General features: G+C 49.8%; 1 protein-coding gene across 1 annotated transcript in view; it reads left to right on the forward strand.

Moving 5' to 3' along the window:
• IGF2R (insulin like growth factor 2 receptor) overlaps positions 1-22749 on the forward strand; it is a 102244-nt gene that overhangs the window by 17659 nt on the left and 61836 nt on the right. Inside the window, 6 exon segments of the mRNA XM_070376983.1 lie at positions 1252-1391; positions 10773-10891; positions 12437-12535; positions 18384-18516; positions 18966-19095; positions 20912-21017. Of these exon segments, the coding sequence (XP_070233084.1) occupies positions 1252-1391; positions 10773-10891; positions 12437-12535; positions 18384-18516; positions 18966-19095; positions 20912-21017 (727 nt within the window).

Genomic DNA, 22749 nt, shown 5'->3' on the forward strand with positions numbered 1-22749 from the left:
GTTGCCTGGGGTTTGTGCCGAGTCAGCGCTCTGACACCCAGTGAAAGGGGAGCCTGAAACGTGGACTGGTCCTATGGGGGCTGTATTTTCCCATCAAGCTGGTGCTGCCCACGGTAAGCTCCTGACACATACTTGTGGTTTCCAGGCTTAGCAACCTCAAGGTCTCATACCCTGTTCCTCCACAGTTCCAGGATAGGAATTCTGATTTATCTCCTGTCCTTTCGACAATACCGTTGCATTCATGTACCTTTTGCGTTTTGTGAGGAACTTTTTATTTGCTTTTGTTTCCTATCTACCCTTCTTGAGGAAATTTTTACAAAATTGACACAGCATTCTCCCTGGGAAGAGTGGAGAATTGAGAATCCTTACGAGAGAACTGGCAGACATTATCGTTGACCCTTGAATGACACCCCACCCTGCCGTCCCCACCCCTCCTGAAAATCCCCATCCAGCTTTATAGTTCACGCTCTGCATCCACAGTTTGCATCTGTGTGTTCAGCCAACCATGGCTTGTGTCGTTAGGTATATGGCAGTACAGTACTTCATGAAAAAAATTGCTGTATAAGAGGACCCGTGCAGTTCAAATCCATGTTGTTCAAGGGTCAGCTGTATTTTGTCCCAAGTATGCAGATCGGTTCATGAACAGTTACTCAGTATCTACTTTGCCAGAGGTTTGAACAGCAAGTTTCAATGCATATAAAATACTTCATGTAGTGAATCAATCAAAAGTTAATTTTGTCTGATTTTGGATCTGTTGCCTGATGGCACAGCTTCGTCTTGTCACTTCGGGTCTGAACTATTAAAGGTAAAACCAGAACCAGAACTATCTCACATGCCGTAACTAGTTTTTAAATAAGATAAACAAAATTAAAAACAAACATTTGGCTTTGCAGCATTCCACGGTGATTGGAAAGGTCACTGCCTTAAAACTCAACATAATTCTTGAGCAATTACTTAAATATCTGAGTTGGTATTCTTAAATTAATGGTAGAATTTTAAGTATTTTAATGCTTAGGGAGTCTTGAGGCTGCTTCAGAGCGGATTGAACCAGATCGAGGTGGTATTTAGTGGTTTCTGCCCTGGCTTCTATTCAACTTAACATAGTTTGACTTTAGTATTTTTGGCTAATGAAAGTGTATCTTCTAGGTTATGGAAGTCTTAAGCTTGAAAGTGGCTTGAATATGAAACTAGAGAGAAGTTTAATTATTGGCAGATCAGTGACAGTGACAAATTGCTTTTCTTCCTTTCTAGTTATACATGGGAAGCAGTGGATACCAAAAATAACATGCTTTATAAAATCAACATCTGTGGAAATATGGGTGTTGCCCAGTGTGGACCATCAAGTGCTGTCTGTATGCATGACTTGAAGACAGACAGCTTTCATTCTGTGGGTAAGTAAAACTGCCATTAGCTTCCTACATGTGCGGGATCCTGATTTTGCAAAAATGACTCTATGTATGTAAGCTGTCTATTTAATTATATAAGCTGATAATCCATAATATGTAGTTTATGTTTTATAGGAGTTCAAAGTGGTAGCAATGTAAATGTCTGCCCTGAGACAGCGTTAGGTTCCTCCCGTCCAGAGGATGCCGTGCAGTCAGTCGTTACGAAGATTGACGCGCCTTTGTGTTTATTGCTACAGGAGGATGTTTCCTATATGGCTCTGCCTTCTCCCGTTTTTTTCTTAAACTCTGTCTTTCCTTTTCTCTCTCTTTCCCCCCCATTTCCTCTGGCGCCCAACTCCCTTCCCGCTTGTATCTTTCTGCTTTCTGCTGTGGTGGTTTGAGTCTCAGGCAGTATTTATTCACGTGGGGTCATAGATGGTCCCCCTAAAAATTAAATGGTCCTAAGGGCTTCCTCCCAGAGGAAGAAGCACAGACCTCTTTCCTAGGGCTCATTTCATTTGCCCAGCGGCCCTGGTGGTGTTTTTTTTTTTTTCGGTCGAGATCCCTTTCCTTTGGGAGGATAATGGATCCACATGGTTGATGGCCCTGCCACATTACATGGAGCATGAAAGGGGCAGATGTGTAAAGAGACGTGGGGCGGATGTGAAAGCAGGAGGTGTCATCCTCGGGGGTGGTGGCGTGGGTGTCCGTGGTGACCTGCGACCCGGGCGTTTTCAGGGGTGAGGTCTGACAGTGTGGGTCGGGGCGAAGTGGACACGGCATATGACTGGTGATGATGGTGTGGCGCCAGGGAGAGGAGACTCGGTTTTGGAGTTGGGAGGGGCGGGTTCCTTTGGTAGCTCCATCTGTCATCTTGAACGCAAATTCCTAAGCACACTTGAAAGGGCTTTTTAGAAAGTAATGTTTAGAAAAAGAAGAGTGAGGTCTGGGAGGTCTGCTGGTCCAGCTCCAGTGTCTGCCTGGCTTCCCTCTCCCCCGACATGGAGACAGTCTAGACCGGGAACAGTGGTCAGAGGGATTTGGGGCCCAGGATAGAGATCTGAGAAAGCACCAGCTCGTTCTGAACTCCTGGGCCAAATTTTACTATTTTGTGATATACCTAAAAAGTTTGTGGGACTTCCCTGGTGGTCCAGTGGTTAAGAGTCCTCACTCCCAATGCAGGGGTCCTGGGTTCAATCCCCTGGCCAGGAAACTAGAGCCTGCGTGCCTCAGCAAAGAGGCAAGTATGCATGCTACAGTTAAGACCCAGGGCAGCCAAATTAAAAAAAAAAAGAGTGCAAATGAGATCATCAGTTTCTTAATTTGAACAGTTCTTGAACAGTTCAGGGAGAGAGGCCCCAAGTGGGCCTGCTGGCTGGTGTTACTTAGGTTTTCAGGAAGAGGAAAAGTAGTTTTTCTCTTGATTTTACTATAGCATGGGCTATAGTATTTTTGGCTAGTGAAAGTGTGCTTCTGGTTTGTGGCAGTGCAGAGCAGTGTAACGTACCAGACACACACAAGTCACTAGCAGGAGGATTTGTGAAGTTGGCACAAAATTTGAGAATGACCAAGTTAGATAGGCTTTGGAAGCCCAGGCAGGAGAGTTGGTCTTTTCTGGAGCAGATAGTGGATCCGTTATAAATTCTTTGTGACGGTAATTGGGGGAGGTGATCTGATAAAATGTGTTTTTAGAAAGCTGGGCCTGGTGGACTAGGAGAGGTTGGTTGAAAGGGAGAGTTAAAAAAGATGAGTTGTTACCGGTTGACAATGATATAAAACAGCTGTTTCTAATCTCGTTTTACTCCCAGACACACATGACATACTTCTCCCGGGGCCTCAGACCCCCCGGGGGAGAGAATGGCATGCTGGATGACGTGTGCTTTCAGCACTGGCCGTTACTGCCCTGTCCTTCAACTCAGGAAAGCACACGGGTGTGAGCGAGCGAGAGCGACGTTAACACGAGCACAGGTCGTCTTGAATCAGATCTCATTTTGCTCATCTGTGTTATACAGTCGAAATAACTAAATTTGTTCTTGAAAATTTAGTTTTATAGCTAATCACTAAACTTGGTGTGCACTTACATGCCAGGTGTTCTAAGTAAAAAGTATCTCATTTAATTCATTCATCAACTTCTGGAGTAGATGATCTCATTTCCCTCATTTTATAAGGGAGAAAGCTGAAACACTGCATGGATAAGCAGCTCGCCAGAGGTTGTGTGGTTGTGGATTTGAATGCTGACAGGCCAGCTGCGGAGCCTGTGGACTTGCTTGGCTTCTTGCTCTGCGATCACAGTGTCCCATCAGACAGTTACAGCGCTAGTACGGGAGCTGTGGTGGGTAACCTGAACTCCTGGCTCTTAGAGGACCGCTGGACGCTAACACCAATTTGCTAGAAAGGGAAGACAAACGTGGATTTTGGAAAATAGCCGCAAAGACTGGCGCTCCCAACAGATCAGAGAGAAGAGCTAGTTTAACAACAGATCCGAACACATGAGAACTGAATGTATAACCTGAAATTTGGATATAATTAAGCTATATATCTCCTAGGAAGCAATACTAGACATCTCCTTTGTATTGTGTTACAGAGATTATGGATTAAGATTAAAAGTAAAAAGACAATAGAACATTGTGGGGGAAACCTAGTAAAATAGAAATATAATCTGAAGGAGGTAGGAATTTCTCTTAATGATAAGAAAAACAATGCAGGAGCAAAATGGCAAAGTCTCTAAGAACAGGCAATTCACAAAAGAAGAAATCCAGATGGTCAATTCAGCTTCATTAGTAAGCCAGGCATAAATGCAAATCAAAGCAATAATGAAATCTAGTTTTCCTTCAGTCACATTGGCAGAACTTTAAATGGTTGAATCATGGAATGCTGGCAGGCAGCCTAGAAACGGGCACATTCATATATTACTATAGGAAGATGATTGTCTCTAACCCTTGTGGGAAGATAATTGTTGATGTGAGTTTTATAGTGCCCATAGTTTTTGTACTTACAAACAAATATTAAAACCTCAACTTTCGTCTAAATAATATTACATTATTTTTGATTAAAAAAATCCTGTATTAGTTCTTCCTTAGGCCAGTGATATTGTTACATATATAAATCTAGCAGAGTTTAGCAGTCATTTTTATGGGGTCAGTGAACAATCATTTGGTTCCATTTACAACCTAGTTGAATCATCTTCATCACATTTTACAATGATTTATGCATTTTATACATTTGATTTCTGTTTAAAGTACATCAGATAATCTGATCTGACGATAAAAGTTTAAGGATTAACAATAATTCTTATAAATTTAATAGTTTAAATGTAGAAATATGATAAACTTGAAATTCTCTTAGCTGTTCTAATATTGCCACAGTTCTAAATCAGTTGCTTAGTTTATAACCTCTGAATTAGATGTAACATTAAACATCACAAGTATATAAAAATACTGAATATGTTCACATTCCTCCTAACAGCTTTAATATTAATACCATGATTTTCATTTAATTAATCTTTCTGGAGGTTGAAAATTATGTATGCACTTCATGAAGGCTATTATAGCCCCTTTCACCAAGGTAACAGACCCACTGTTAAGTGAGGTTACTCACCACCAAAGCCTGGGATTCTGACTGGCTTCTTATAGGTGACCTGGGGGTAGCACAGAGTATGAAATTCAGCTGCAGTCACTGGTCACGTGACTTCATTTACTCCAAGCAGACTGACTCCTAACTTAAGGTTATACCTAATGATCCCTGTGTGCATTCACAGAAGTCTACAGCAGCAATCCAGGTTGATCACTAGATTTACTTTCATGTCTCTTAACATGTGAAAATACCATTTCTTCTTGTGCCTTGTATCTTTCATTTTCAAAAAAGATATAATTCTGTTAGATATATAAGATGATACCTGGTGATACCTGGTTGCCTTCTAGGTGTTAACTCATATTTTTATCTCATTTAGAGTCTCCTGATAGTCTAGAATTATCTGTTACATTTAAAAACTTAGATTCCTGTAACGTCTGTTGTACATAGACTTTTGTACAAAAAAAATTCCCCGTAGCATTGAAAATTGTGGCAAATATGCTGAAACAGCCTAACCATGGGATAGTTCAGTACATTGTAGTATATTCTGATTTACTTGGTTAAATCATAACATATATATGTATAAATTTTTTTTTTTAAAAAACAGCTAACACTTAATACTCATTTATTGATTTGTAACAAATATTTGAATGAATCAGTCACCAAAACGGACAAAAACCCCTTTTCTCACGGAGCTTACATTCTAGTGGAGAAGGAGGCACACAAGAAAGAAAGACAGTGGCTAAGTGGGATATTAAGACTGTGATGAATGCTGTAGAAAAGACAGGGGAAAGGCGGGAGTGCCAGGGGGCCTTGGGAGTGTGTGTTGAGGAATATTCAGCAGGGTGGGTGTTGCTGAGAAAGTGACATTTGAGCAAAGACTTGAAACTGAAAGCAGCGAATTACATGGCTCCGGGGTTAGGGGGCGGCGGGAGGGTGGTGGGGGTGGTCAAGGCTAGAGGGAGGGAGGGTCTGAGCGGGCAGGAGCCAGAGTAGAAATCTCTTTTGGAGTGTTCATAGAAAGAGGAGCGGAAAGGTGAGGCAGGAGGCGGAGGCGAGAGCTGGGCAGGGGGTTCTCTTTTTGGCGAACACGCGAAACGGTACACGTCGAAAGACACGATACAACAGAGCGGGGCGTGTTCCGCGAGGGGGCGGCCTGGCCGGAGCACGTCGGAGAGGGCTAGCGGCCCGGCTGGCAGGCCCTGAGCAAGGTGCTGAGAAGGCCCGGCGCCCGCAGGCTGGGCCCCGTGGCCGTCGGCGGAGGCGCGGTCGCCAGGCCGAGCAGCCTCAGCGAGGTCGGGTTGCGAGCTCGGCCGGGCTCGGCCGCGAGCGCCGAGAGCGGCAGGCGAGGCCCGGCCGGCCTGGCACGCGGCCTGGTCGGGCGGACTCTGGTGAGCGCGGCCGAGCGCGCAGGGTCTGCAGGACCCGGCGTGGCCTGGCCGGCGGCGCGTGGCTGGGGCTGGCGGGCGCGGGCGAGCGCTGCCGGACGGGCGCCCTGGCGCGCAGGGTCGAGAGGACCCGGCGCGGCCCGGGCTGCAGAGCGTGGCTGGGTCTGACGGGCTCGGGCGAGCGTGGCCTGGCGGGAGCCCTGGCGTGCAGGGTCGGGAGGACCTCGCGGGGCCTGGCCGGTAGCGTGTGGCCGGGTCTGGCGGGTCCGGGTGAACGTGGCCTGGTCTGGCGGGCCCGGGCGAGCGCGGCCTGGAGAGCCCGGCCTGGAGAGCGCTGTCTGGAGGGCCCAGCGCGTGGTCTGGCGGACCCGGCGCGGTCTGGCGGCCCCGGCCTGGAGACCGCGATCGGGTGGACCCGCCACTGCCTGGCGGGCTCGGCAAGTGCGGTTTGGTCTGGCGGGCCCAGGCGAGCGCGGCTCGGTCTGGGGGGCTCTGCCTGGAGGCTGCGGTCGGACAGGTCTGGCAGGCCCTGGACGCGCGGCCTGGTCTGGAGGACCCGGCCTGGAGAGCGCGGCCTGGAGGACCCGGCGCGGTCTAGTCTGGTGGGGTCTCGCCAGTGCTGTCTGGTCTGGTGGGCCCGGGTGAGCTCGGCCTGGTCTGGCGGACCTGGCCTGGAGAGCGCCGTCTGGAGGACCCGGCGCGGCCTGGCGGGCCCTGGCGAGCGCGGCCTGGCGGGCCCGGGGCGCAGGGTCTGAAGGACCCGGCGTGGCCTGGCTTGGAGAGCTCGGCCTGGTCTGGCGGACCCGGCCTGGAGAGCGCCGTCTGGTGGGCCTGGCGCGCGTGGCCTCGTTTGGAGGACCCGGCCTGGAGACCGTGATCTGGAGGGCCTGGAGCGCACGGTCTGGCGCGGTCCGGAGGACCCGGCGCGATCTGGTGGGCCCGGTGAGCGCGAGCTGGTCTGGTGGGCCCAGCGTGCGCGGCCTGGTCTGGTGGACCCGGCCTGGAGAGCGTGGTCTGGAGGACCCGGCGCGCGCGGTCTGGCGGGCCTGGCGCGGTCCGGTTGGCCGAGCGCGCGGTCTGGAGGACCCGGCGCGGTCTGGCGGACCCGGCCTGGAGAGCGCGGTCTGGAGGACCCGGCGCGGCCTGGCGGGCCTGGGCGGACGCGGCCTGGTCTGGCGGGCCCTGCCGGGAGACCGCGGTCTGGCCGGCACGGCGCGCGCAGCCCGGTCTGGAGGACCCGGCCTGGAGAGCGCGGCCTGGAGGACCCGGCGCGGTCTGGTCTGCTGGGGCCCCGCCAGTGTGGTCTGGTCTGGCGCGCCCGGCCTGGAGAGCGTGGTCTGGCGGGCCCGGCGCGCGGTCTGGAGGACCCGGCGCGATCTGGCGGGCCCGGCGAGCGCGGCCCAGCCCATTTGGCGCCGTCCTCGGGAGCTGGCCGTGGGCCTGGCGTGCTGGCCGCCGCCCCGCAGTCCTCGCCCGGCCTTCGTCCGGGGAGGACGGCCAGGCTGGCCGGGGTGCCGCGGGAGTCCGCCGCGGGGGCGCTGCCGCGGTGCACCGCGGCCTCTTGCCGAGTGCCGGGGTGGGCAATCGGTCCTGGCCAGTAGGCGGAGGAGTGGGCTGCAGGCAGGCTGGACGGGCGAGCGGGCGCGGTGCCGATGGGGCCTGACGCTGAGGGACGCCGCTGTCCCCAGCGCCGCGGCCACGGAGCTCGGCCGGTCCGTCTCGGCTCAAGGCCAGGGCCCGTCTGGTCTGCGCGCAGGGCGAGCCCAGCAGTTATGAGGCGCCCCCGGGAGCTCTGGGCACAGGGCCGGATGGGGCCGCCGCGTTGGGGGGGACAGAGGCGCGGGGGAGGGTCTTTAAGGTTGGGGGGCTCCCCCCGCCCCCTGCCATGGCCCGGAAGCGCCCCCTTCTGGCGGCTGTGCGCACTGCCTCCCGCTGGCTGAGCCCGCCCCCCCCCCACCTCCTGCGCCCCGAGTCTCCTGGAGCGCGCGCTGCTGGGGCGCGGGAGGCCCCGCCCCGTCACCAGCTTCCCTGGCCACGCCCACAGTGGGCGGAGCCGCGGGGCGCTGTCCGCGGTCCCGGAGCCGCCTCCGCAGGCCTCTGAGGCTGTTGGGTCGCGAGAGAAAAAAAATTTTTTTTCAGAGCAACCTCCTGGAGTTTTAGGCGCGGAAGAACGATCCTGGCAAACCTTTGCCGCGGTTTAGACAGGCAAGGCAGAGAACCGGTGTACTGTTAAATCTGGTTCTATGGAGCCTGAAAGCCATTATTATCTCCTCTCCATTGGCGTCTTAAAATTTTTACCCCTTCCCCTCTTTTTCTGTTTTTTTTTTTTTTCTTCTCCCCTTGCTTAAAGATCTCCGGTGTAGGTATCAAAGTAGACCAGTTGTAATCCTGAGGTCATGACACTCACTCATCATTAGTCTGTGAGCTAATCTTTTTTTTCCGTTTTGTTTTTTAAATTAGTTGTTTTGGATAATGCAATGAAACCCTTCTCTCACAAAATCTAGGACCTTGAGAATAACCACTATCTCTCCATGCTCCTGTCTCTCCTCACTGGAGGTAATCATTTGCCCACATCCTGTATACCAACATTTCCTTTTTTCTCTCTTACTTTAGTCAGAGCCTGTCTGGCTGTATATGGTGTTTTTAACTTAATAAAAAGTGTATATCATGCAATGTGTAGTTTTGGAGGCGCTTAAGTGGTAACAGCATATTGCTAAAAAACAGCTGTATTGTTGTCTTTCCCTGATTTATTCCTCTGATGCCTATGTTGTAGTATTGTGTAGGTCTAGCAGGGTTGATTTATCCACTCTTCTTTTGATGGGCATTTGAGTTGTTTCCAGGTTTTCACTAGTGTGAAGAACACGAGATATTCTTTCACATGTTTTGGCTTTTGTTTATGTATTTACCTAAGAGTTGACTAGCTAAGGCATAGGGTATGTGATGTTCAGTGGTAGGACTCAGTGCCATGCCAACTTATGTACTGGTTAAACCAGTTCATACTTCCACCTGCAACACAGGAGAACTCCGGGCTGTCTCTCCTTCAACATTTGGTACTTAATTTTTGTCCGTATAATGGCTGGGTTTGGTATGCCATGTGGTCTTGATCACCAGTGATGTTGAACATCTCTTTGTATTATGAAGATGTTTTTCTTCTGTCTGATCATGTCTTGCCCATTTCATATTGTTACCTATTGCATGTGATAAATTCTTTTCCTCTAGAAGCTTTAGAATTTTCTCTTTGCCTTTGATATTGAAATCGCCATACTATGACTTGGTGTGGGTTTTCCCCTTTTTCCTCTCAGCGTTTTCTCTCAGAGGTCATTTGTTTCCTTTTCTTTCCTAAAAGTATAAAAAATGATTTTGTTTTTGTGTATGAGTATATATATTCTTGATGCTAGTTCTTTGCCAGCTCAGTGTATCGGCTAGTTTATAATTTGTTTCTGTTTTCCTCAAGGTACTTTTTAATGAATGTAAACTTTTAAACTTAATAAAAAGTCAAGTTTAAAATTTTTTTGGTAGTTAATGCTTTAGAGTCTTCAATATTTTGCTGCATTAGGATTTAAAAGATAACTGTATATATTTTATTAAGAGAATTTGGTTTCTCATGTTTATATCTTTTAATCCATTTAGAGTTCATTTTTGTATACAATGGTAAGTGGGGATTCAGTTATCTTTTTGCCAGTGCAGATTGCTATTTTGTTTCCAGTTTTATCTACTGAACAGTCTCTTTGCTCACTGACTTGATACCTTGTATATCAAAGTTTGACTCAAGAACCCTGATGTCTGTGCTCTGTTCTGATGTCTTGATCTCTGTTCCAGTCTGTCTGTTCTTGTGCCAACTGTCATCACTGATACTATATAGATTTTTTTGTTATAATAATATCTCAGGCAAACTGAAAAGTGATCACCCCGATTTGTGGACTGTTCTAAACATTTTTGTTTTTACAGCGTGTATGTATGAAGTTATAGAAGGATTTCATCAGCCAAACTATATATTCTGATTTATGTTTTTGAAAATCAGACTGGGGCAAGATGGGTGGGAAAGGGAGGATGGTGAGGGACGAGACAGGAGTTGGAGGCGAGGGGTCCCATCAAGAGGCTGTAGCCAGAACACGGGTACCAGTGGTTGCAAGCGTCGTAGATGGAGAGACGTGGGTGGATCTGAGAAGAAGGCAGAAGTGCTGGGACTTGCCCGTGCTGACAGATGAGAGAAAGACAGGACTTCATGCCGTTTTCTTTGGGGCTTGAACAGCAGGAGGTGGGGCGAGGATGGCATTCCTGAGACAGAGAATTCTTGGGACAGGGCACTGTGTAAGCTTATAAGCTTTTCAGATGAACTGCAGTGCCATTTTTAGTGTGCTCGCACTTGGAAATAGCTTTTGGTTAGGAATGTTTTCTAGCTTGCTCATGCTCTTTTCTCTCCGAATAGGTGACTCTCTTTTGAAAACCGCAAGCAGATCTCTTCTGGAATTTAACACAACAGTGAACTGTAAGCAGCAGAATCACAAAATTCAGAGTAGCATCACCTTCTTATGTGGGAAAACCTTGGTGAGTCCATGCGGAGTCACTTCATAATCTTTCTTTTAGAAACATTTGTCCCTGGGGCGTTCTTGCTGTCCTGGTATTCTAAGACAAGTAAGTGAGTAAAATTAAAAACTCAAGCAAACAGATAAACAGAAACCCCAACCAAATGACCACCATCATTAAAAACCAATAAGTAAGCAAATCCTAAGCCTATAGTTACAATGTTTAAGTGAAACTTGACCCACATCCTGTGTACAAGGACAATGTAAAGATTAGTGTGTTTAAACTCAAAGCTCTGTTTAATGTTTATGTTGCAGGCATAATTTTTTTTTTCTTTCTGCATTTTCTTTTGATAGTTTTCAGGGCAGCGTGTTTGCTTCTTAAAGTGTTTTCTTTCTTTTTTTTTCTCATTTACATTAATTGGACAAACTGACATCTATCAAGAAGAAACCTTGGCCAGTGGGTAATGGGGTGCCCAACTTTTGGGGTATTACTAGTGTTGAAATGGAACATAATTGTTTAAAGCATGACATTTGTCCTCAGTCTCTGCATATTGTATGTGATATTTTAGTTTTAGTCTTTACTGTTTAGAAAGGGACTCTCAGCAAATGATTGCTAGCTTTTAGGAAAAACGATTTGTGTACATGTTCTACGAGTGTTCTGTAATCAGAGTAAGAATCCAAGTGTTTAGAAAAATCAGAGAGAGTGAAGCTCACGTGGCTACCAGATTGCTTTAAAATATCATATTTAGAATTTAGTGCTGTGACTGTTGCATTTTTAAGCCCATCCTGTCTTATGTGAAGAACTTGAAAAATAACTCAGTATTGTTAATTTTGGGCCAGATTGTCTGTTGCACTCTTGTCCATGTTGAAACTTTGGGAAATAATCTGTTTGCAGTGGTATGAAATCTGGAGGTCTGAGTTACAGAGTAAGCTGTCGTTTGAATTTTAACTAACTTTTCTTGAGGAGTTCTGTGTTCATGCTACAAGAACCAGAATTTGCAGAGCTCCTTAGGCTTGCTCTGTGGAGTGTAGGGGTAAGTTCCCGCTGGGTCTTATCAACCAGCCACACCGTGGTCATCTCTGGTCCCCGTCTGTTAGAAGGGGCCCCCCTCCAGTGTGGGGGCGTTTAAGGAAGGCCGGTGTATGAGCTCGGTCAGGTCCAGATGGGCCTCCTCCATCGGCTTCCAGGAAGCATGAGGTCACATTTTCTGGCTTTGGTTTTGTTGGCATTTGGTTCAGAGAACATTTGGAGTTTGAGAGTGGAAGGTCTGCAAGGATTACTTCCCATGAGCTTACTGTACTCGCATAGCTGGGGCAGTAGAACAGTTTTGGATCAGTTAGAGCCAAATTCCATCATGATTTTATGAAGCTTTTGTCTCAGAAGTTTTGAGTTTGGGAACTTCTCACTCGGCTGACCTTGTTAACTAAAACAGTTGTGTGTTACTACCCCCCCGCCCACTGCTGCTAGTTTAAAATTTTTCGTTAGCCTTCATGGTTTCTAACTTTAGAAAAGGAGCACTTTACAATACGCAGTATGCTAACTTATTTTTACTTCTTTTAAAAATAGGGAACTCCCGAGTTTGTAACTGCAACAGATTGTGTGCATTACTTCGAGTGGAGGACTACTGCAGCCTGCAAAAAGAATATATTTAAAGCGAATAAAGAGGTAACAAGGGCCCTTCAGGGTTACATGCTTGTGAAGTACATTCTGGGACCTTAAGTGTTTGAAGTGCAGACACATACCTTTTTGAGGTAGAAGTCTGTTTTTGGTTTTCAAACTCCGTTTGAGCAGAGAGACCATATGATTTGGGCTTCCCTGATAGCTCAGATCTGCCTGCAATGCAGGAGATCTGGGTTCGATCCCTGGGTTGGGAAGATCTCCTAGAGAAGGAAACAGCAACCCACTGTAGTTATTCTTGCCTGAAGAATCCCATGGACAGAGGAGCCTGGCAGGCTACAGTCCATGGGGTCACAAAGAGTCAGATGTAACTGAGCAGCTGACACACACGCTCACAGGCACACCGCATGGTTTCCTTGATAACTTGTCCTGGATGGTTCTTACTTTTAGGACAGGGTGTTCTAAACACACAGGACGGACTGGAAATGGAACGGCTCACTCGCGTAGAGCAAGTGATTTCCTGGTTTCTGATGCCATGCATCTCAAGAACTAAGTCTCGAGTTGACTTTGGGGTTTAGATCACCACGCTGCCTGCAGAGACCATCTCCTTGGCCTGGGAGTGGCTTCTGAATGCATCTTGGATCCAGGTCAGGTGTGCCTGGCCCTTACATTCGTTGCCAGCTCACCTCAGAGGCCAGATGACTGTCACTTCTTCCCTTGTTTCTCTGGTATCTGGCTCTTGTTCCTGGTGATCGATGAAGCACCATCCTCTCTAACCTATAGCCTCTGACTTTTCCCTGGCAGTGGAGGGGACAGAGGGCCCTTTCCTCTGCAGTTCTAGCATCCTGGGATTTCAAGGTGGCTTTCCCGTGTTCACCCAGGCAATAGTCTTCCTGGGTTGAGCATTCTCTTTTTTCTCTATTCGCTTTCTGTTCTGTAGAGTCGAGTTCAGAGACCCTCTTAGGAGCTAGGAACTGGGAGTGATCAGTTATGGGAGTAATCTGTCATTTATCTGATGGCCTAATACGTTGTCATTTAAGAAGGGCAAAAAGAGACGTTTGTATCTTTTTTTTTTAAAAGCCACGTTAAGTTACAAATACTGAGCTGTCACCGATTCTTCAGATGTGGCCATCTCTAAAAGAAAAGATAGTCGGAGTGCCTCCTGTGTGTAAGGAACGTTCAATGGGAAGGAAGTTCAAACTGTGGAAGCAAAGAAGATCTAATGAAATAACACTAGTAGGAGATGGTGTCAGATTTAAACTTTGCATTTAACAACTTAGGTTAGACTCTTTGCCAATATTTCGTTAGCAGCAGGTAAAGCATCCTTGAACCAGTGTGAAGTGCCTTCTGCTTTCCCAGGAGACCCCAGGCCCCATGGAGGTTCTCTCGGTCTCTGACTCTGCAAGCGATAGTTATTACCCCCATTTTTCCTGTTCTAACCGGGTCTCCCTTTTACCTTGCTTTGCTGAACTGACAGTTGTCTCCCACCACCTGAAGAATAATTACTTCCCCAAAGAAAGAAATGGTGACTTGTTTTTGGTTTTCTTTGTGTTTGTAGGTCAAGAAGTCACAAACTGCATCCTGTGTTTGTGCAGCCCCAGATCTAAGATTGTTTTTTTACATTTTTATAGGATTGTTAAAAAAAAAGCCGAGAATACACAGCAGAGACCTACGTCACTCATAAAGCCTAACATGTTTACAGAACGAGGGTGCTGACCCTGGACCTGAGCCGTTTTGGGGGGTGGAAATGGGGAGATTAGAGCCTATGTTTTTCTCAAAAGTGATGTTTAACTTTTCTTAGAAGCTGATCGAAAGATGCAGGGGGAATGTTGATTTGCTCCCAGTGACCTTTTCTTTGGGCTTGGTTGGCGGCAGGGCTTTTATCTGTTGAGTTTTCCTCTCTGGAGGGGCTCAGCGTCAGGAATGTCATTACATTTTGAAAACGCTGTTGCATTCATGGAGCCCATAGACTGAAGGTGTGGAGGACGTCTGCTCTGTCTTAGGTGTGGATGAGTAGAAAGAACACAAGAGCCTGATGCTTTCCTGGCAGCTCAGTTGGTAAAGAGTCTACCTGCAATGTGGGAGACCCAGGTTTGATCCCTGGGTAGGGAAGATCCTCTGGAGAAGGGAATGGCTACCCACTCCAGTATCCTTGCCTGGAGAATCCCATGGGCAGAGGAGCCTGGGGAGTTCAGTTCACGCAGTCCATGGAATTGCAGAGTCAGATACGACCGAGTGACTGACACACGTGAGAGCCTGATGGCTGCTGCAGGAGTGTTGCTCTCACTCCCTGCAAGTCGTGGGAAAGCGTATTCCCTTTTCTTTGTCTTCAGTAGGATTTGATTGCATCATATAGGCTATACTATAACTTCAAAAATTACATTAAATGCAGAAACACTCATCATCCCTCTTTTAAAAAAAAAACAAACCTAGACTTGGTTTTGTGGCCATGTGGTCTTGACCGCCACCCATTCTTAGTGTCTCCTCATTGCTTCTGTTGTTTTGGCTTCATCAGATTTAGAATGGAGTGATGGGCAGAGAGCATGGGGCGGGGGTGGGCTCCAGAAAGTGTCGTCTAAACCCACCCGTGTCATGCTTTGCTCAGTGGATCCCGGTGGAGTCCTCTTAGATCGTAATTTCTTTACAAGATTGTGGACACACACCCCCTACCATTCCACCCCTAGGGAACACAGAAAACGCAGTCCTGGCAAGCGTGTGGGCCTAGCGGAGTTGCATAAATATGGTTAATGTACAGACGTACACCGTTAACAAGGGTGACTCAGTGTGCTGTGTGTGGAGCTGGCAGAGACCCCCTTTGCCGGCCGCCGCATTCCCGGGGCTGATGAATGTCTCCATTGCTCGGCTCAGTGGAGCAGGAAGTGGGAGGACTCTCCCCAGGAGCCTTGCTTGTTTTTCCGACGCTCGCTCCAATTCTGGGGGGCGCTGCGTCGGGCGTGTCTCCTGTTCCTTCCTGGAGTTGAGACATGGCCAGCAGTTGCTTGTGGCCTTGAGCTGGGGGGGTCTGCAGGCCTGGCTCACGGGGATCCGTCTAGCCTTGGGGTGACACAGAGCTAGTTTGAGGCAGGTGGCCCCTCTCCCCGCCTGCTGGGTGCTGTCCTGCTCACTCTCTTAATCTCGTAGCTGGAAAGTTGCTTCTTGTCTCCTGTCTCACCAGTCAGCCCAATTCCATCCCCCTCCTCTGAGTTAACACATTTCTGTTAACTGTATTACTCTGCTAGGGACTGGCAAGCTTTGAATTTGCAGGATCAAGGACGTGGGTTACTTCCACTGGAGCTTCGTCACAGTCTGCGGTCATCCCGCTCGTGCACTTCGATGGCCTTTCGGCAGGACGTGGTGCCAGGCGTGGCTTCTGGCCTCCTGCCCTCAACCCGCTCTGTGCCTGTGCCTGCCCTCCTTGGCTGGCATCGGGCTGTCTGGTCAGTGTCGCAGGCAGCGGGAAGCTTTGCTCTAAGGGTCTGGTTGACATGAGTTTGGGTCCGCCTCCCCCACCTCCGCCGAGGGGGTGCGAGTCCCTGGGTTTAATCCAGTAGCTCTCTCTGAAGTCTCTGCAAACAGAACAGGGGAAGAGGGTTAGTGGGTCAGAGCTTTCCTGCAGGGTTGATAGCATCTTTCCGAGAAACATTTAAAAGCTAAACATTAACATGAAGCAGTTAACCTTTGTAAATGAACCTGCCTGTGAATAGCTTCAGTTTTCCAAATAAACAGTTTAAGGAAAATTACCCAGTGGAAATGATGAAATAGACTATCGATCCTTTGAAATGATTTGCAGAGAACATGAGATTTTAGAATATTTCTTGGCTAAGGCAGTTAACATGATGTGGTGTATTAGTTTGCAGCTGAGATTTGGGGGCTGTTTTACATAAACTTGGTGACCAGGCATTTCCTCAGGGGCACACCTGTGGGCTTGGCCGCTTTACCTTCAGAGTTTGGTGGAGCTTGGAAAGCACAGGGTCTTGCCCGCTATAATGGGTTTCATGTGTAACCTTCCCCTGGACCCCTTTTTCCTCCCCGCCACCGGTTTTATTGAGGTGTAATTCACAAATAAAATTGCATATATTTGAAGTGTACAATGCAGTGGTTTGGTTTAGTTCTCAATTTTTTAAAAACAGAGGCCATTCTTTTATAGAGATGAGAGAGTACATGTGAGTTAGAATCCAGTAGGGCTTCCCTGGTGACTCAGATGGTAAAGAATCTACCTGCCAATGCAGAAGACCTGGGTTCAATCCCTGGGTCAGGAATATCCCTTAGAGAAGGGCATGGCAACCCACTCCAGTATTCTTTTCCTGGAGAGCCCTGTGGGCAGAGGAGCCTGGTGAGATACAGTCCCTGGGGTGGCAAAGAGTCAGAGGCGACTGAATGACTAACACACACTCACAAGCGTGGGCCAGATGCCCAGAGGAGGAACTTCAGGCTCCAAGCCATGTCCTGAGCCTTGCTTGGGGCCACAGCAGTGACAAAGCCCCCCCGTCCTCAGGAGCTCACTCGCACGTTAGCAGGTGGAGGTGTCTGGTGACAGACACCAGTGCAATGAAGAAAAAGGGTAGGGGAGGCGCAGAGAGAGCTGGAGATGTTGAAAAGGCCACGCCAAGCAGGTGACGCTTCCCCCGGGGCCTGAGCAAGGTGAGAGGGGATGCCAGGGACTATTCCAGGCAGAGGCAGCGTCACTTCCCTGGGCTGAAGTGCCCCTCGAGGCCAGTGTGACTGCGTGGAGTGGTCCCCAGGGTCGGAGACAATGGAGAAGCTGGGATTGCACCCTCAAGGTGATGGGAAGTGGCCCCTGGTGGATTTTGAGCAGGAGTGGTGTAACTCAGGGGAATTTTACTTTAAAAAAAAGATTTTTTTTTGAGTTTTTTCTTTTTAAACTCTTTTATATTGAGGAATAGCTTAGGGACTCAGCCATATATATATATATACCTGTACCCACTCTCCCCCAAACTCCCCTCCCCTGGTGGATTTTGAGCAGGAGTGATGTGACTCGAGGGAATTTTGTTTTATTTAAAAAAAAAATTTTTTTTTTTTTTAGTTTTTCCTTTTTAAACTTTTTATTTTATATTGAGGAATAGCTGATCAACATCCCTGTGATGGTTTCAGGTTGAATAGCGAAGGGACTCAGCCATGTATACACAGGTACCCATTCTCCCCCAAACTCCCCTCCCATCCAGGCGGCCACAGGACGTTGAGCCGAGTTCCCTGTGCTGTACAGCAGGTCTCTGTTGTGGGTCCACTGTAAATTCAGCAGGGTGTATGTGTCGGTCTCAAACTCCCTAACCCTCCCTTCCCTCCGTCCTTCCCGGCAACTGTACGGCAACTGTTAAGTTCATCGTCTTATGTCTGTGAGTCTGTTTTGTAAGTCAACTGAGCTGCATAGTGTCTTTTTAGATTCTGCACATCAGGCATGTCATACAGTATTTCTCCTCTGTCTGACTTAACTTCACTCGGTATGTGACAATCTCTTGTGACTTGGTGGAACTGTTAAAGGGTTGATCTGGTGGTTGTAGAGATGTTGGCTCAGAGTCGGGTACATGGAAGCTGGAACCTAGAGGCCCCCTTAAAAGAGATCATTGCAGGCAGGAGAGGACTTGCTGCCAGGGTGATGTGAGGTGGTTGCTAAGGGAGGGTAGGGACAGGGAGCCATGAGTGAGGACCCTGATGGGAACGGACCGTGTGGCGGGGAGGGAAGGGGCAGGCAGGAGATGCTCATGGGAGCAGCCGGAGCCCTGCAGGCCTTGATTATGCCGTCCTCGGGGGCCTCATTGGAGACCTGAGGCATGGAGCCCGGTGTCATGTGGCAGAGGTCGCAGGCTTCGCCTCACCCCTGCTCCCCACCCCGCCAAGGCGTGTGTGGAAGCCCCTCCTTCTCCCTTCTCTCTCCCAGGTGCCCTGTTACGCTTTCGACAGAGAGCTCAAGAAGCACGATTTAAACCCACTGATCAAGACCAGCGGTGCTTACTTGGTGGACGACTCTGACCCGGACACATCTCTGTTCATCAATGTCTGCAGGGACATAGGTCTGTGTCTGAGGGCGTCGGGTGTGGGAGTGGGGGAGAGATTTCTTTAGAGGCTTCAGTGCCTTTGCCCTGGCACCGTAGGGTTCCCATCCATGGCTCCGGGAGGAAGGGGTACATCCCTTAGCCGCCAGCCACGTCCCATGTCCCTGCTTCCCAGCCGCTCCTGCGGACAAGGGGCAGAGCCAGCGTTCCAGTGCTGCGTCCTCGCTTCCCAGCTGCCCAGCCGGGCAGAGAGCTCATCCCGTTGTCCACTTTCAGAGTGGGCCTTGGCTTGCCCAGGGTCTTGGGATGGGATCCTACTTGTCCTTGTTTCCAAATTTCTATTACCTTATATTGGAGACTTTAAGAAAATTTGACAGTTTTTACAAGAGCCCCTGGACCCAAGGTTTGAGTGTGATTGCTGTGCCCGGCGCGTGGTCTGATGCAGTGTCACATGTTACCTCTTCCAGAGGTGCTCCGGGCCTCGAGTCCACAAGTGCGCGTGTGTCCCACCGGCGCGGCCGCCTGCCTGGTGCGAGGGGACCGCGCGTTCGACGTGGGCCGGCCCCAGGAGGGGCTGAAGCTCGTGAGCAATGACAGGTCAGTCTGCTGCTGGCAGGGGCAGTCCTCAGCAAGAGCCTGGCTTTTTCAGGGGAGCTGCAAGAATACCCCTTTTCAACAGGGCTTGAGAAAGGCCTTGCCAAGTGACTACTACTTCACACGTGCTTGTAAACTTACTGGTCATTGCTTGAGTCGCACATTCTTGGTGACTTTCTAATCATTTCTTCCTAGAGCAGGAACACATTTATCACGATGCAGCCCGCATCCATCCATATGGTTTCCATTTTATGAGCTTGCCACTACCTTATGGTGTGTTTGAGTGTCTTCCCTGCTTCATCACCCCTGACATTGGTTTTATGTCCATAGTTTTATCTCTTCTTTTAAAAAAAACAGTCCTGGAGGGCAAGCGGCAGGAGGGCCACTTTGCCGTTGTTCTTCTGGGTACAGTTTGCTTCCCGACTGGGGTCCGGTGGGCCCCCTAGCCCGCCGTGGGCCCCCTAGCTTCCGGCAGGGGTGGTTCATTTTCTCTTAAGGAGCCCTGCTGTTGACACACACTCTCCTCCTGACTTGGGTTTGCCCCTGGCTTGGCAGAGAGCTTGCTGTCTCCGGTGGGTCCCACATGACCACGTCCTGAACTTGGAGTGAGGATTTTTATCCACTCTCTGTTCCCGGGGCCCTTTGGTAGACGTCTCGCCGCACCTGCTCCCATCTGGAACTCGTGGTGTGTCAGCGTGTGCAATTATAGACTGCACTCTGTCCCCAGAAAACACTGGCGCGTGACCTAAATTGAAGCATGCTGGGAGATTCCCACGTGTGCGAGTGTGTTCGCCTGCCAGGGCCGCCCAGGCAAAGGGCTGCAGGATGCCCAGGCAGCTCCTCTAGCTCCCTCTCAGCTCTGGAGGCTGAGATGTCTGCAGGGGGCGTGGTGAGGGGCTCCTCCTGAGACCCTTGGTCTCAGCTTGTGGACGGCTGCCTCCTCCCCATGTCCCCTCATGGTCTTGGCCTGTGTGTCTGTGTCCCGAGCCCCTCTCCTTATAAGGACAGCTGTCCTGTCTCGGGGGCCCACTCCAGCGACCTCATCTTCATCCTCTCCTCCAAGGCCCCCCGTGTCCAAATACAGTCACGTCGGGGGTGCTGGGCATCGGGGCTTCCGCTTGTGAAATTTGCGGGGGCAGAGTTCAGCCTCTTGCCCTGTCTTCAAGTGATAAACGGGCTCTTCTTCCTGCTGGCAGGGGCTGGAGAGGACTCTGGAGAGCATGGGCATGGAGCGAAAGCCCGAGGTCACCTTCAGAGACCAGGAAGGTGGTCTGTTTTTGGTGCCTCCGTGGCCACAGCCTGCAGCAAGGCCGGCGCCCCACGGGCCTTTCCAGGGTCTGTCTCCCTGCCAGGGGGAGGCCATGTGGCCAGTGCTCTGGGCGGTCATCGGGTTTAAAAAGGAAAGTCCTCGGTTTGCATTGAAAAGTTGTCATTTAGAGAGGAAGTGGTCGTGCAGCCTTGTGGGCTGAAACGCACTTGGCCAGCTGGGCTGTGTTTGTTTTGTTTTGTTAGATGGTTTATGATTTTGTTCCTTGTCCTCCCGACAGCTTTTCTAAGAACTTAAGTTTACATGGTGATTATTTGACTTTTTTTTTGGTTTTGTTTGTTTTTTGAGAAAGTACAGCAGTCATTGAAGTTCACTTAAATTTTATGTCCCCCAAATGAAAATAAACGCGAGTGAGTCTGTCCTGTGGTTTCTTTTATGTCTGTGACCTGCATCTGTTCTCCTCTCGCCTGAATGAGGGTGCTGAGGGCAGAATGAGGGCTGTGATGTCTGCATTGCTCACCCCCACTCTCTCCCCGACGTGTGCATCTCCAGGCTCGTCCTGAGTTACGTGAAGGAAGGGGCCGGCCAGCCCGACTTCTGTGACGGCCACAGCCCGGCGGTGACCATCACGTTCGTGTGCCCGTCGGAGCGCAGAGAGGTGAGTGGCTTGACCTGAGCTCTGCACCCCAGTGGTGTTCAGCAGTCCTGCATCTGGGGGTCCTCGTGCAGAAGACGAGCCACCGTGGACGTGGAAGCCAAGCAGGCCCGGGCTGGACCCAGCTGTGTGCTGAACGTGCCTGGCTGGCTGTGTGCTATTTCGCAATCAGCCCGAGGGACCTCCATCTACACCCACAGGATGGTGTTTTTGTTCAAGGGTCGCTCGGGATGACCTCCAGTGGTTCAGGGACAGATTTTTTTTTTTTAAAAACTTCACAGCGAGGCGGATGTCAGTAAATATTTAAAAAAAAAAAATGTACATATGACCCTGAACCTGTGGATTTCACGTGTCTGTTGACTGCTTCGGGTGAGGCAAGGTAAAAACGGCTAAGTGGTTTTAGGAGCGTAGTAAGAAGCGAGTCATGCAGATGGCGTGTAGGCCTGGCAGACAGCGCTCTGGGGTTCCGGGGGTGGATCCCGGTGTAGAGGAAACGAGGGCCCGAAGGGAGATTCCTGTAGCCTCAAGAGAAGCGCGTTGGCCCCCTCACCTGCCTCCTGCCCCCTGCCCATGGGCAGATTGATATCTCGCTGTTTACTCAAATTCCAGTGCCCGCTGTAAACTCCTTGAGGGTAGGGCCTTGCATCTGCTGTGTCCTTGGGCCCCGGGCCAGCGCAGTCCCTCAGGGCCTCTGCTGCTTAAGTGTCTTTGCAGATGGCATTGCTGCTGAAGGGAGGCGTCCCCAGGGAGGAAGGGTAGGGCTTTCCTCCAATTTATTTCTGCCTGTCCTCCCCGCAGAATGAAGTAGGAGGAACGGAATTCTTTTGCCAAAGAATGTCCTCCCCCAAACAAACGTGGAATTTCTCTGCTTTCTGGCTGGCAGCTGGCCGTTTTTTTGTGTGTGTGTGTGTGTGTGTGTGTGTGTGTGTTGCGGGTGGGGTGGTAGTGGAGAATGAGACTACAGTGCGGGTCCAGCCAGACTTCCGGGGCTGCATGGTGTCAACTCAGCCAAGACCCGGCGGGCCAGTAACCGACGCTGGTCCCGAATGTGATTGTGAGGAGTGTCATTTATACTCTTTTTTTGCATGTATTTGTGTATTTCTTCTTTCCATCCTACAAGTGGGAATCAGAATCAGGGAGATGTTCTAAGGCAGCCATGGTCTCAGCGTTTCCCCCTCTGATCTGTGCCGCGTCCAGCGAGCCTCAGTCCACACTCTCACGAGGGAGACGGTGGGGAGTGCCCCTCCACGCGAGGCGGTCGAGGCCAGTGTGTCCACCGTGGAGCTTACGAGGTTCTGTGTCCAGCCTGACTGTCGCCTGGGCAGAGCTTGGGTGACTTAGGCCCGGGGCCCTTAATACTTAGAAGGTTTATTGAAGCATTTTCACGGCTCATTAAATGCTTTTAGGAGCTGGAACTTTAGTAAAACGTTCACCTTGTCACATAAATCTCTTTTAGAAAGCTTTACTTGAATTTACATACTGTAAAAATTTGCCCAGCCTAAGTGCAGTTTAATGGTTATTAGTGCACTAACCGAATTGCACAATTATCGCCTCAGAACTTTTCCATCACCCAGAGAAGCCTTGTGCCCAGCCACCATCACCCCTTGCTCACCCAGCCTTGGCCGCCGCCGCGAGCCCCCCCCCCGCCCCTTGGCCTCTGCCTTTCCCGACCTCCCACGTACATGGAGTCACACCCCACACGGCCTTGGGCGTCCGGCTGCTCTCGCTCAGCTCT

Source organism: Bos mutus, chromosome 9, assembly GCF_027580195.1.
Source record: "Bos mutus isolate GX-2022 chromosome 9, NWIPB_WYAK_1.1, whole genome shotgun sequence".
Taxonomy (NCBI): Eukaryota; Metazoa; Chordata; class Mammalia; order Artiodactyla; family Bovidae; genus Bos; species Bos mutus.